The sequence below is a fragment of the Saccostrea echinata genome, unplaced genomic scaffold, assembly GCF_033153115.1.
Source record: "Saccostrea echinata isolate AGI-Se365-2 ecotype Australia unplaced genomic scaffold, CSIRO_AGI_Sech_v1 ptg000052l, whole genome shotgun sequence".
Classification (NCBI taxonomy): domain Eukaryota; kingdom Metazoa; phylum Mollusca; class Bivalvia; order Ostreida; family Ostreidae; genus Saccostrea; species Saccostrea echinata.
Window position 1 is genome coordinate 13,837,965 of NW_026889801.1, and position 12,382 is coordinate 13,850,346.

The window sequence follows — 12,382 nt, forward strand, 5'->3', positions numbered from 1 at the left end:
GTAAAAGTACAGCGACTCGTACGTGCATAACAAAATGGCTACACTTAACAAAGCCTTACTAATATTAACGTATCAGCAGTTATATAGCATGTATCAACATAACTAATTTTAGAAACATATGTACTTAAAGATTATTCATCAAAATTTATCTTTGTGTGGCATTTATGTCCAGTACACATCGCCATGCGGGCTAATATCAACTTTAGGAAACGATTTTTTCCTGTTGGACATATTACTTACGCACTGTAGATACAGCCCAAACTCGTGAAATTGAGAAAATGATGCTAAAAATTCAACAATATCACAAAGAATGCATACATATTATTGTATTTCCTAAATTTTATTTAATTTAGAGGATTGGAAGTGGATCTTTTTATATCTTGTAGTTGCGCGAACAATAATTTATGTAACGTTGGACACGGGAATTTCGCCGTAATAACCAATAATGAATAAAGCCATATCATAGCTAAGATATTTTTATATAATTAAAAAGAGAATTTTTAGAATAATTCATTACCTTGGATAAAATAATTAATTTCATTTTTAATTTCTAGTAACTTTAACATCTTGAAAACGCCAGTTTCTTTACGACATCTAAAGAGTAAGATTTTATAGTACCAACACCGTGCGCAACGTCATTGTCGTCGGCGACAATATGTACAATCAAGGTGGGCATATATTGTCGTCGATATATTGTTTTGACGAATATTTACGTGAGAAAAGAAAGAGAGATTGACAAACACATACACGCACGGAGGGAGACAGACAACATTACTCGCAATACTGTAGGGAGAATTGTGTCCAGGATAGATGTACATCACTATGACATATCAAGATACCGTAATTCTTGAGATATCTGATAAATCAGTTATTATTTTTTTCTTGCAATATATACTTGGAGATTGAATACAGGTATTTTTATTTGTTCAGTAGAAATGATTATTTGGAAAATTATTTTTTGCTTTATTCTTATTCTTCGATCATGTGCCGATATAATATTATAGATATAATTTATTGTTAATAATAATATAAGAATAACGCAAAAAATAACATTTTTACATCATCTGAACTGGAAGTTCAAGTGAGCGTTACTGATCACATTTTGTCTGGCCGTCCGTCCGTCTGTAAACTATTCATAATTTCAACTTCTTCTCAAGAACTACTGGGTCAATTTCAACCAAACTTGCATCCGTGGATAAAGGGGATCCAAGTTTGTTCAAATGAAGGACCATGTCCTCTGTCAAGGGAAGTAGTTAAGAATAAGTGAAAATTTAGTGACTTCTAAAAATATTCTCAACAACCACTGTGTCAGAAAAGTTGAAACTTGTGTGAAAGCTTCATTAAAAAGTATAGATTTAGTTTTATTCAGATCATGTCCCTCGGGGGATAGGTGTGGCTACAATAGATGATCTAAGTTTTTCATAGAATATTTAGGAAAAAAAATCTTTCAAAATCTTCTTTTCAAGAACTTCTGGGTCAGAAGAGATGATTATGTGAAAGCTTCAAAGCGTACGTTCAATTTTGAGTTGCTGAGACAAAAAAGATCCATCACTGCTCAATGATCCTGAGTGCCAAGTATAGGTCTAAATTTGCAGCCCTCCACCGGTAAGTGGTGACGTCTCAATTTGAATGAAAAATTCTCGAGAGGGACATTTTAACAATAAACAAACAAACAAAAAAAAATCAATTTTGTTCAAGTCATGATCCCAGGGATAATGCTGGGCCACAATGGTTGATCAAAGTTTTACATAGGAATATATACAGAAAATCTTTAAAAATGTTCTCAAACACGAAAGACAGATGTAGCACCCTCCCCTCCCCCCCCCCCCCCTCTCCTTCGCTTGGTCGTTTGATTTTTTTTTGGGGGGTAAATTCTGTTTAACTTGTATATACTTAGTCCACAGGTAAAATTTCATAATTAAATAATTAACATATACAATTACACGGATGGACAACAATATGCGCAGTGAGGGAAGGTACACATTGTCGCCGGCGACAATATGAACAGGACGACAAAATGTACCGTCACAACCACGGTGCATGAAATAGCATACGAGACACGTCAGTGTGATTCTCACACCAATTACATTCACAAAACTACCGAAAAACAACAAAAGACATCTTTAAATAACAACATCTGTGGGACGACAATATGTACAGTGAGGATGAGGCACATAATGTCGCCAACGACAATATGTACATATGTAACTTTTCAGCCGGCGACAATATGTACCGATGGACGACAATATGTGCAGTGAGGGTAGGTACATATTGTCGCCAACGACAATATGTACAAAACGACAATATGTACTGTCACAACCCTCACTGCACATATCGTCGTCCATCGGTACATATTGTCGCCGGCGACAATTTGTACCGAGACGAGCCTTTTTTCTCTCCTGCGTAATGGACGACAAAATGTACAGTCAAACATCGGCACATTCTGTCGTCAGCGACAATATGTACTGTGAACATATGCACATTTTGTCGCAGATATATTGCGTTGAGGAATGTTTACTAAGGTGGAGACACTATTGGTGATCAAAGTTTTACATAGGAATATACAGTATAGAGAAAATCTTTAAAAATCTTCTCAAAAACCACAGCCAGATCTAGCATCGGCGACCCCCCACATCCATCCTTTTGATTTTATTCTTTTTTTTTTTCTTTTCTTGTGTAAATTCTGTTTGTTTTTGCTTATATATATATATTTATCTATATGGAAACATTGTCATGCATTGTCATGCTACAGTTACTGATAGACAACAATATGCACAGTGAGGATATTTACACATTGTTGCCGGCGTCAATATGAAGAGGACGACAAAATGTACCGTCACAATCACACTGCATGAATAGCATACGAGATACGGCAATGTGATTTACACACCAATTACATTCACAAATCTAAAAAAAAAAAAAACTTTAAGTAGCAGTATATCTGTGGGTCGACAATAGGTGCAGTGAGGGTAAGGCGCATGATGTCGCCGGCAACAATATGTACATGACTGTGTAACTTTCCAGCCGGCGACAAGATGTACTGATGGACGTCAATATGTGCAGTAAGGGTAGGTGCATATTGTCGCCGACGATAATATGTACAAAACGACAATATGTACCGTCACAAAAGTCTGTAAATTTTTGTAACCCTTAGGTGTATACTTGTACATAGCATCTCCCATGGTTTGTGGTTTGATATATGTATCCATTGTTTTGGATAACAATCATATCAAATCAAAATCATGGAATTTTTTTTTTTTAATTTCTTAAACTGTTTTGATAGTTAAAAATCTACTATATATATTATTTAAACATTTATTTTAAAAGCACTGCGACGTCACAATTCTTGATTTCAAATTACGATATCATATAAGCGATGAACACTTCATAAAAAAGACCGAGTTTACAATTAAATATCAAATAAGAGTTTTCAATATATTACATTAATGACTAATATCTGGCATATTGTTTTGTTTTTTTTCGTAAAGTGTTGCAAAAGAAATAAAGTAATTTCATTAAAGAAGAAATAAACAAATTATTTTCCATATTTAGAATGGAGACTGTGAACCTAGTGGATACAAACTTTTTTTTTTAATTTTAAGAATACTTCGTTCATTTCATTATATATTAAACAAGATGTATTTATGAAACACTGATGCCCGCTTCTGGTAGCTTATGGGGAAGGTTTAAGTTTCTCAAATGCAAGTAAAACTCAAAGGTCAAGAGATCGAAAATGTCGTTACCCATAGAGAAGACTTGTCTCAGTGAACATACCTATGAAATATAAATGCACAAGCACCAATTATTCGAAAGGTATGGTCTAAGTTAAAGATCTTTTTTTTTTTTCAAGTAGATTAATTCCATGGTCAAGGCCAAAGGGTCAAAATTAATTATACCCAGAAAAAGGCCTTGTCATAAGAAATACAAATGTGAAATATAATTAAAGCCCTAGCACCAAATGTTCAAAAGTTACTGCAAAGATTTAAGTTTTAAAAAGTAGGACAAACTCCAGAGGTAAAATATTTTGGTATCCAAATGAAAGATCTTGTCACAAAAACACACCTATGAAATATGAAAACCCTGGCACCGACTGTTTAACAATTATGACCAAGGTTAAAGTATTTTTGTTGAAGGAAGAAAAACATCAAGGTCAAGGCCAAAAGGTAAAAAAATATTTATACCCTGGAAAGGTCTTTCTTAATAAATACACATGTGAAGTATGAATATGCCCTAGCACAAATTTTCAAAAATTATGGCAAGTTGATAATTTTTGCAAAAGTGGGTACAACTCCAATCTCAAGGCCAAGAGGTCAAATATGTTGGTTGTGAAATATGAATGTCATTGCTCCACCCAATCAAAATTTACGGGCAAAGGTAACGTTTTTGCGGACATACATACAAACAGACAGAAAGATAGACAGACGGACGGACAGGGCAAAAAACTATATACCCCGAATCTTCGATTACGGGGCATAAAAGATAACATAATTTAGAGTTTTAAAATACACTAAGAATATTATATATCTACAATGTAATTGCAAATGATTTATAATTAATAATCATATAAAGTAAAATACGCCTATAACGAAGTGCAAGGGACGGGCAATTTTCCTTCGTTATAAACGTAATTCGTTATATCCGTTAGCTTCACAATATGTTTAGACCCCATGGGGAACGAAAATCACTTCGCTATAAGCGTCAATTTAATATAAGAGTGTTCGCTATAAGCGTGTTTTACTGCAAATCGAAGATATCATTTTTATATCAGTTTTATTCGTTTTACAATCTTTACTAACAAAAATTCTTGAGGGATATAAGCGTGTTCCATAATCGTTGACAATTAATAATATAATGCGGATAAATGTAATTGGGGCGTTTCCTCGTGAAAACACGGAAGAAGATATTTTTTTTCTGAAATGATCATTACAATTTTTTGAGGAAATAATAAAATGTCTGAGAACATCATAACGGATCTTTTTCAAGAATGACCACTGAAAATGTTTATCAATTCAAATGCCCCTGTAATCATTTTATTATGCTCTTTTGGTGGTCTTCCGATTGTTTCTAATATGGATGGATGTGTTGGGTACGTACTATTATATGTATTGTCTGATCTTCATACGTAACATGGATTACATAAATTTGTCGGAAAATGTTGTGTATAGCGTTGATACTTTAAAACGTTTTGAACTAAATGGTCAAAGATGTCTTTACTCATTAGGTATGCTTACGGTTGCTGTGAAGGCTTCGTATGGAATGAAGAGAAGAGGGAGTGTGTTAGTGAGTATGATAATATTACTGTGACCGGTTAATAGGGGATGCTTACTCCTCCATGGCACCCGATCCCACATCTGACGTTTTTAAAGGTTCATGTTTGCTTTTTTATGTGTTTGCATAGTTTCAATGGACTTTTGAGCATGATTACCGTTCATTATCTGTATATTTCCTTTCCTTGTATCACTGCACTAGAATGCTACACAAGATGTAGATGGAAATGTGCTAAAATTTAACTGTAGGTTCGCATAATAATAAATATCGTACTTAATTATCATTATTTATGAAAATAAAAGGAAACAAGGTTAGCACATTTGATTAAAAAACATTAATAGTTCCATTAAGCAGTCCTAATTTGGATTGCACATTATCATTTATTTTTAGACCTTTCTTACAAACTGTTTACAATACTAGTTGCCAAAACCTTCAAGCAATTTCAACCACCCAAATTATATTTCATTTCTATTTAGCATATTTCTCTTGAAACTAATTCAAAACGATTCAATTTTCTGAAGTATGCCAAAATGGATATTCCGGGATAAATTGCTCTGAAATTTGTGAGTATCCAAACTATGGGGAGAACTGTCAAAATGAATGCAAATGTACGCAGGAAATGTGCCATCATAGTAAAGGCTGCCAAAATAAATCTTCAGGTATGTTTCTTTGAGACCCACTTCAAACTTAGACTCGTTTTAAATATTATTAAAAGTATAACCAAAAAAAAAAAAAAAACAAAACAAAACAAACAAACAAAAAAAAAAAAAAAAAAAAAAAACAAGGGCAAAGTAAGGCAGTGCATCCCCTCGCAAAGGTCATATCAATATATAAATCAAGAAGCATTCGACATCGATCTCAATGCAAGTTACGTTACTTCAGTATCGATCAAGGACAAACAAACACAAACACACACATTGCGTTACTATATCCCATCAAACTCCGTTGCGAGGGGACAATAATAAAAAAAAACTATAAATTTACTTCTAAAGACGGGGTTAAGAAGAAAATTATATAACTACATGTACCTATGCAATATTAATATGAATCTTGCGTAGTAAAAGTATTTGTGTTCATTAAGTTTAAACACGAACACACGACATAAAACAGATTTCTTTAAAAAAGATTATGTAGGTATAAAATACACGAAGAGAGTGTATATATATATATATATATATATATATATATATATATATATATATATATATATATATATATATATATATATATATATATATATATATATATATATATATATATATCATCAAATTGTTCAATGTTATGTTATCATTCTCCTTCGCAAAAAAATAACTTCTAAAGTTTTATATTTTTAACCTTAAACCTTCCTCTTTATCAAACTCGATAGTAAAAAGGTATCTTGACTTCGGTGAAATTTGACAAAATATTTCGTCTTATCACCTTTCTCTACTCGTGTTTCTATTGTTCTCTGATGTGATATTGTGTGATACGTGTACATGTCCTCTTTACTGAAATCCGACTAAAAACTAGAGGAAAAGTTAAGTGGACACAGAGCGAGTACAATAAAATGAAACCGAAATTCGATTTGACTGGAAGACAACGGCAATCTCACAGAGGTTAGTTAATATTTTTATTGCATGTCAATTCAACTTAATTTTATCCTTTTCCCGACGTATTCTTACAGAGAGTAAGTCTTGGAATCATACACGTAAGTCAAATTTATTTATTGGTAATCTCTAAGTTTGCAGATAACAGTTCATTGGTGATATCCAATATTGAAAACATTTTTTTTACATTATAGACTGTTTCACATTAACATTTCAGCCCGGCATATACAAGTTTTGACTTACGTGGTCATGGTCATAGGCTTGTATTTATAATAAATACGATTTTTTTTTATTGCAACACATATTTCTGTATTTCAATATCAAACTTTTGATAAACGTTGACTGCCAATTCAATGATTTTAAGGTTTATTATTAATTATAATTATAAAGTCTTCATGCTAATTATTGAGTTTGTTCATAAACTTCGTCAGGTATTGTATCAAATTATTTTTGACAGAGATTATAACCTAATTTTTAGTGTAATGCTCATACATTGTGATATTTTCAGTGACTTACAACTTCAAATCGTCAAAGCTTCAAACAATGATCAACCAATCAATTACACAACAAAAGATTTGGCTGCATTGCATAACAGGGAAAAAAAGAAAGCTAAAAGGATGGTCCATGTTTTAAAAAATGACATGCTTGTTTGCCCTCCTGACTAAGGGTTAAAAATTGGGTCGGCGGGTAGTTAGGAAAATTGTTTTTCCTAGAAAATTTCAACATCTATGCTGAATTTTCAAAATAAATAAAATCAAAATAATTATTAATATTATTATAATTAAAATACCGGTTGACAGGATGAGAAAATTCTACAATTATCTAATTTATAAAAAAAAATATTCGATTCCTTGGAGATTAAAGAAAGTCCTGAGCATCGCTAGCACAAAGACGATTTATATTAAAAGTAGTGTCATCTATATTGTGTATCTAATAATGGAAAGTTATGTAAACGATTGAACTTGTATTTTAAAATGCACATCGCATTTACAAAATATACTTCTTCATAATGAATAGGAGGAAATTGTCATCGAGAAACACGGAAATTATTTATTAGTATTAAAACTTATCTCTTGAACAACATTTTAGAGTATTGAAGAAATGGTTTTGGAAGATAATGTTTTCTGATCTACATTCATGTGCTATTTCGATTTTACTTTGGATCTTAATAGACAGTTTTTCGAGTGTTTTGAACATGGACAGCTGTCATGGGTAATGTAAACTTCATGAACTCTACATGCTTGCTATATTTATAAATTTACAACCGTTTAATAACTTACTAGTGTTTCAAATCTAAAAATAAATCTATTCATGTGTAGTTTCTTTCTGCTTAAATCTTTTGATCATTAAGGAGGGAAATGTGCGTAAACTTTGTAAGGCTCTGCACAATTAAGGAATAAACAACAATGTTAAAAAGTTCTCTGGGAAATGAACATGGTTGGTCACGTGATCAAATCCTGTGAAGCCCGAAGGTCTTCTCATCAGATTTGATCACGTACCAACCAAGTTCATTTCCCAGTGAACTTTTTACCATTGTTGTTTATTACTTTTATTTACATTTGAGACGAATATTCTGAAAAGAACTGCATTTATTACACGAACGGCCCGCCGTATTGCTATGTTGTGACGCACAATGACCTAGAAGCTGTTTGGTCTTGAGAGTTCGCCTCGCTCCAACATTTGAATACTTACATTGATATTCAGCAGTCCAGTTCAGGAAATATCTGTTCATAATGAAAAAACCATGATCGCTACTGAGAATAATCTTACTATTATTGTATGAGTTCTTAATATATGAAGTCAAAAACGGTGGCATCGTCTTCAGTTTACATACCTTCAAAGGAATTTCGGGTTAAAAAGGTAAGCGTGATTTTAGGCTAATTAAAAACATTCTTCATACCGAAGAAAGAACTAATGATCATTTGTCGAACGAAAAAAAAACATATATGTTTCAATAATTTTATCTTTTTCATCGCTGTAACGGCTTAGAAGTTCCGAAACCAGTGTCACCGTGACAGAAATATGTAGAGAAGATATCATTCGCGGTGTGATTCGGTCACGCCCTGACCTCTGACCCCCTAATAAGTTCATACAGAATTGAACATATTTTCTCTTCAATAGGTTCATCTAAGAAAAATATTTGCAAATGTAAATAAATATACATATGCATATATATGTATAATTAGAGAATTTATGAACATTCCTTAAAAATATTAAAGGGCAATTTTAAATGTTTAATACCAATCAAGACGTAATGATTGTAGGATAACAATAAAGCTCAGTCAACACATAAAACGTGTTAGGGTTATTATACATGTATACGTGTTCGCTTTTTTCCCTTACAGTTCAAAGAATGTTTTAAAATATTATTTCAAATAACCTTTGTTCTTTAGTAATAAATTGTGTTAATCAATTTTTTTCTAAATAGTTTTAAAGTAATAATATTTATTTGTGTTCAATTGCAAGCTATTATATATTTGAGGATATACTTGTACCTCTCGAAAGCACTCCATTTTTCAATGCTTTAAAAGTCTAATCAGGATTTTAAACACTTATACGTTTTAGGAACGCCCATGGTTGCTGTGACGGATATTTTTGGGATAGAAACGCTTGTGTCAGTGAGTAATAAATATTAGTACCAAGAATTTACCATTAGTTATATGCTAAAACGGCGTTTGGAATATACGTCATAATATTGAAAATTGGAATAAAAAATTCAAACACAATTTTTGTCAAATAAAAAGTAGTCGGTTTGTAACATTTATTTATGCATGTCTATAGGATGCCCAACAGGATATATTGCCATAAACTGCTCTGAAAAATGTACGTACCCGAGCTACGGAGAGGATTGTCAACACGAATGTCAATGCAATGAGACAGAGTGTCACCACAGCACTGGATGTATGAATATTTCTACAGGTACATATAGGGTGAGTTAACCATGCATCGGACACATACCTTGCTTCGGACAACTTTAAGCGATAAATTTTCATTGAACCTGAGTCTCCCCGTGTTTTTACTTGTTTCTGTCTTAAAGATGAAGAATTAAACTTTTTAATGATGTTGATTTTTATTTTCATGTTGTGATAAAAATACCACAAGAATGGCCTTGAAATTACGTCATATTTTGCATCATCAAAGGGGAGTAATTTTATGATTTTGCAATTTTTAGAGTTGTCGTTCTTTTAAATAGACGTCAACGGAACGGGTCGGACTTTTGTAAAACTTGCCAATGATTGATAATATTACAGAAATTTTTCAAAAATTTTACTTAAATGTTTGTATAATATATTTTAGAGTTGTTTTTAACTAGTATGTTTATTTCACCGTACTTCGGACACAAATTAACCATGCATCGGACACTTTCCGATGCATGGGTAATCACTTCCATTTTCATGTAAAACCCAAATGACAGCTGTTTTTTTACGGAAATAGAAAATAGAAAGTTAAACTCTAAATTTTCAGTGAAAATACAAATTATCGATATATGACGACTAGAAGTGGACTCAATTAATTTCTTTTAACTAGATGGTTATAACCCATGAGACAAAGGCGCGAGTTGCCATATTACTAGCATTGTAAAGCCTTTCTAAGGCGATGTGATGCAACTAAAATCTCCTCATATTTGTGGATCAAAATAGTCATTCAAATTTAATTAGAAGGTCAATTTTTAAATAAACGATAAACATGTTTCGATATCACTAATTTTAAAGCACCGAGGTCAAGGTATGATATTTTTCTGGTTTAAATATTGTATGTCCGATGCATGGTGAATATTGTCCGATCCATGGTGAATTCTGACTTATTTCGAAAAAAATCGGTTTTAATGATATTTTCTCAATAAATAGGGCATGATTGTGTCAAAAATTTATATTTTAACCACATACTACATGTTAAGTTCCATTTTTATAATGTTCGGTCGGTAGCGATATCGCTAGAACATGTTGAAGTGCAAGGGTGTACGATGCATGGTAAACTCACCCTATGCTTTTTCAACATTCATTTTAAGATCATACTTAATGTCAGATTTGTTATGCCCATACACATGTGCATATTTTGAATTCATTTTTTTTTTATTTTTCAACGACGAATTTAGACGAATATTCTACATTGAATAATAAGAATGATTTGGGTGTAGATTTCTCAAACAAAGCTCAGAGTCCGTGGAGTACGAACAAAATCATCGCTCTATGCACATTAGTGATATTTTCAATCAGTATTGTACTTTGTGGTGTGCGTTTTATAGTAAAAATGAAGAACCGGATAACTCAAAATGTATCAAACTTACAAAATCAAACTCCAAATGATCCACTGTACCAGGAAATTCCAGATGGACTTATTCTAAGAAATTTCAGGGAAGAGAATCGGAATTTTACATGTTTCACGCATGTACAGAGTAATGTGGACTGAATACATGTACAAGTACAGTAATCAAATATAAGACGCATTTATGAAAAAAACTGTCTGAAAATATTGATCTAATTTCACCATGCAAACATTCAATTAAATATATGTTGTTTTATTTTTTTAAATGCATTATTTCCTGATGTTCAGTATTTTTAAATAATAAAGCTTACGTGTCATTGTTCATTTGAATGTGTACTTGTATGCGATGTCATCGGAAGTACAAAAGTTTATTTGATTTAATTTTACCATTCTATTCACTCGACATAAAATATTAGCTTTTTGATTCAATTATTAAATTGCTTTTAATTTTATACTTAAAATAGCTGCAATATCACTTTTAATTTTTTTTTTAATCTTTTGCCATAGGTTACATTAGCCTAGGATTTATACCATATCTTTTATGGTAAATATACAATACCAATCAAATTTAAAATACTTACATCAACTAAGAAAATTATAAAATGTATACACATAAGCAGGAAATGAATAAATAATGTATCATTACTATGAACCAAAACACTTCTTCCAAATGACTAGGCTTGTCTAAATTTGCATATTCGCATCCTGGCCATTTAGCACTGTAACCTGTGCTCATATCTGAAAAAAAAACGTTGCTGTTTTCCAGAGGGTGACACAGCCTAAAATAATTTTATTTCATGAAGTTCAATGACACGAACGATAAGAATTAAAAGTCAATGTTCAGCGAGTCACTTCACGGAGGAACACAAGTACCTCTTTCTTGGCAAAAAGAAAATGTACCGCATTTGTGTTATAACCATAGATTGTCGGAGTGAATTTCATAATAATACATGGTCAAGAAAAAGCAAAACACATTTATGTCCAGAGGATGATTGTCTGCAACTTCAGGTCATGCATCAAAACTGGGTCATGTTCATGAAATATGGAAGAGTGAGCATTCCCTGCCGACCGGTCACACCCGCCATGTACTCATGTGTGTTTATAATGTACTAACAATTAGTATGAGAAACGTCAGTCATTATTTGACTTAATAATAGGTTGTATTTGCTGACAGGGTCATTGCATCGACCATAGAAGTTGCGAAATGATGACTTCAAAAGAGACTGTTGATATTCTTATTTCATCAACTTCTTGGTTAATAG

The 12,382-nt window shown here is 32.3% G+C and overlaps 1 protein-coding gene and 1 long non-coding RNA gene across 3 annotated transcripts; both read left to right on the top strand.

The window, feature by feature from the left end:
• The first annotated feature begins 4,973 nt into the window (after positions 1-4,973).
• On the top strand, positions 4,974-5,854 carry LOC133203869 (uncharacterized). The gene is made up of 3 exons (XR_009723489.1): positions 4,974-5,086; positions 5,222-5,280; positions 5,790-5,854. It is a non-coding gene; the product is annotated as an uncharacterized LOC133203869 (long non-coding RNA).
• A 2,144-nt stretch (positions 5,855-7,998) lies between these two features.
• LOC133203867 (multiple epidermal growth factor-like domains protein 10) lies at positions 7,999-11,290 on the top strand. 2 transcript variants are annotated; one of them, XM_061339667.1, is made up of 4 exons: positions 7,999-8,066; positions 9,420-9,472; positions 9,636-9,784; positions 10,951-11,290. In XM_061339667.1, the coding sequence occupies exons 1-4, from the start codon at positions 8,050-8,052 to the stop codon at positions 10,966-10,968; spliced, it is 237 nt and encodes a 78-aa protein (XP_061195651.1). In that variant the 5' UTR covers positions 7,999-8,049; the 3' UTR covers positions 10,969-11,290. The 2 variants fall into 2 exon arrangements, with proteins under 2 accessions (XP_061195651.1, XP_061195650.1); XM_061339666.1 differs by having other exon boundaries at positions 9,636-9,773.
• The last annotated feature ends 1,092 nt before the right edge of the window (positions 11,291-12,382 follow it).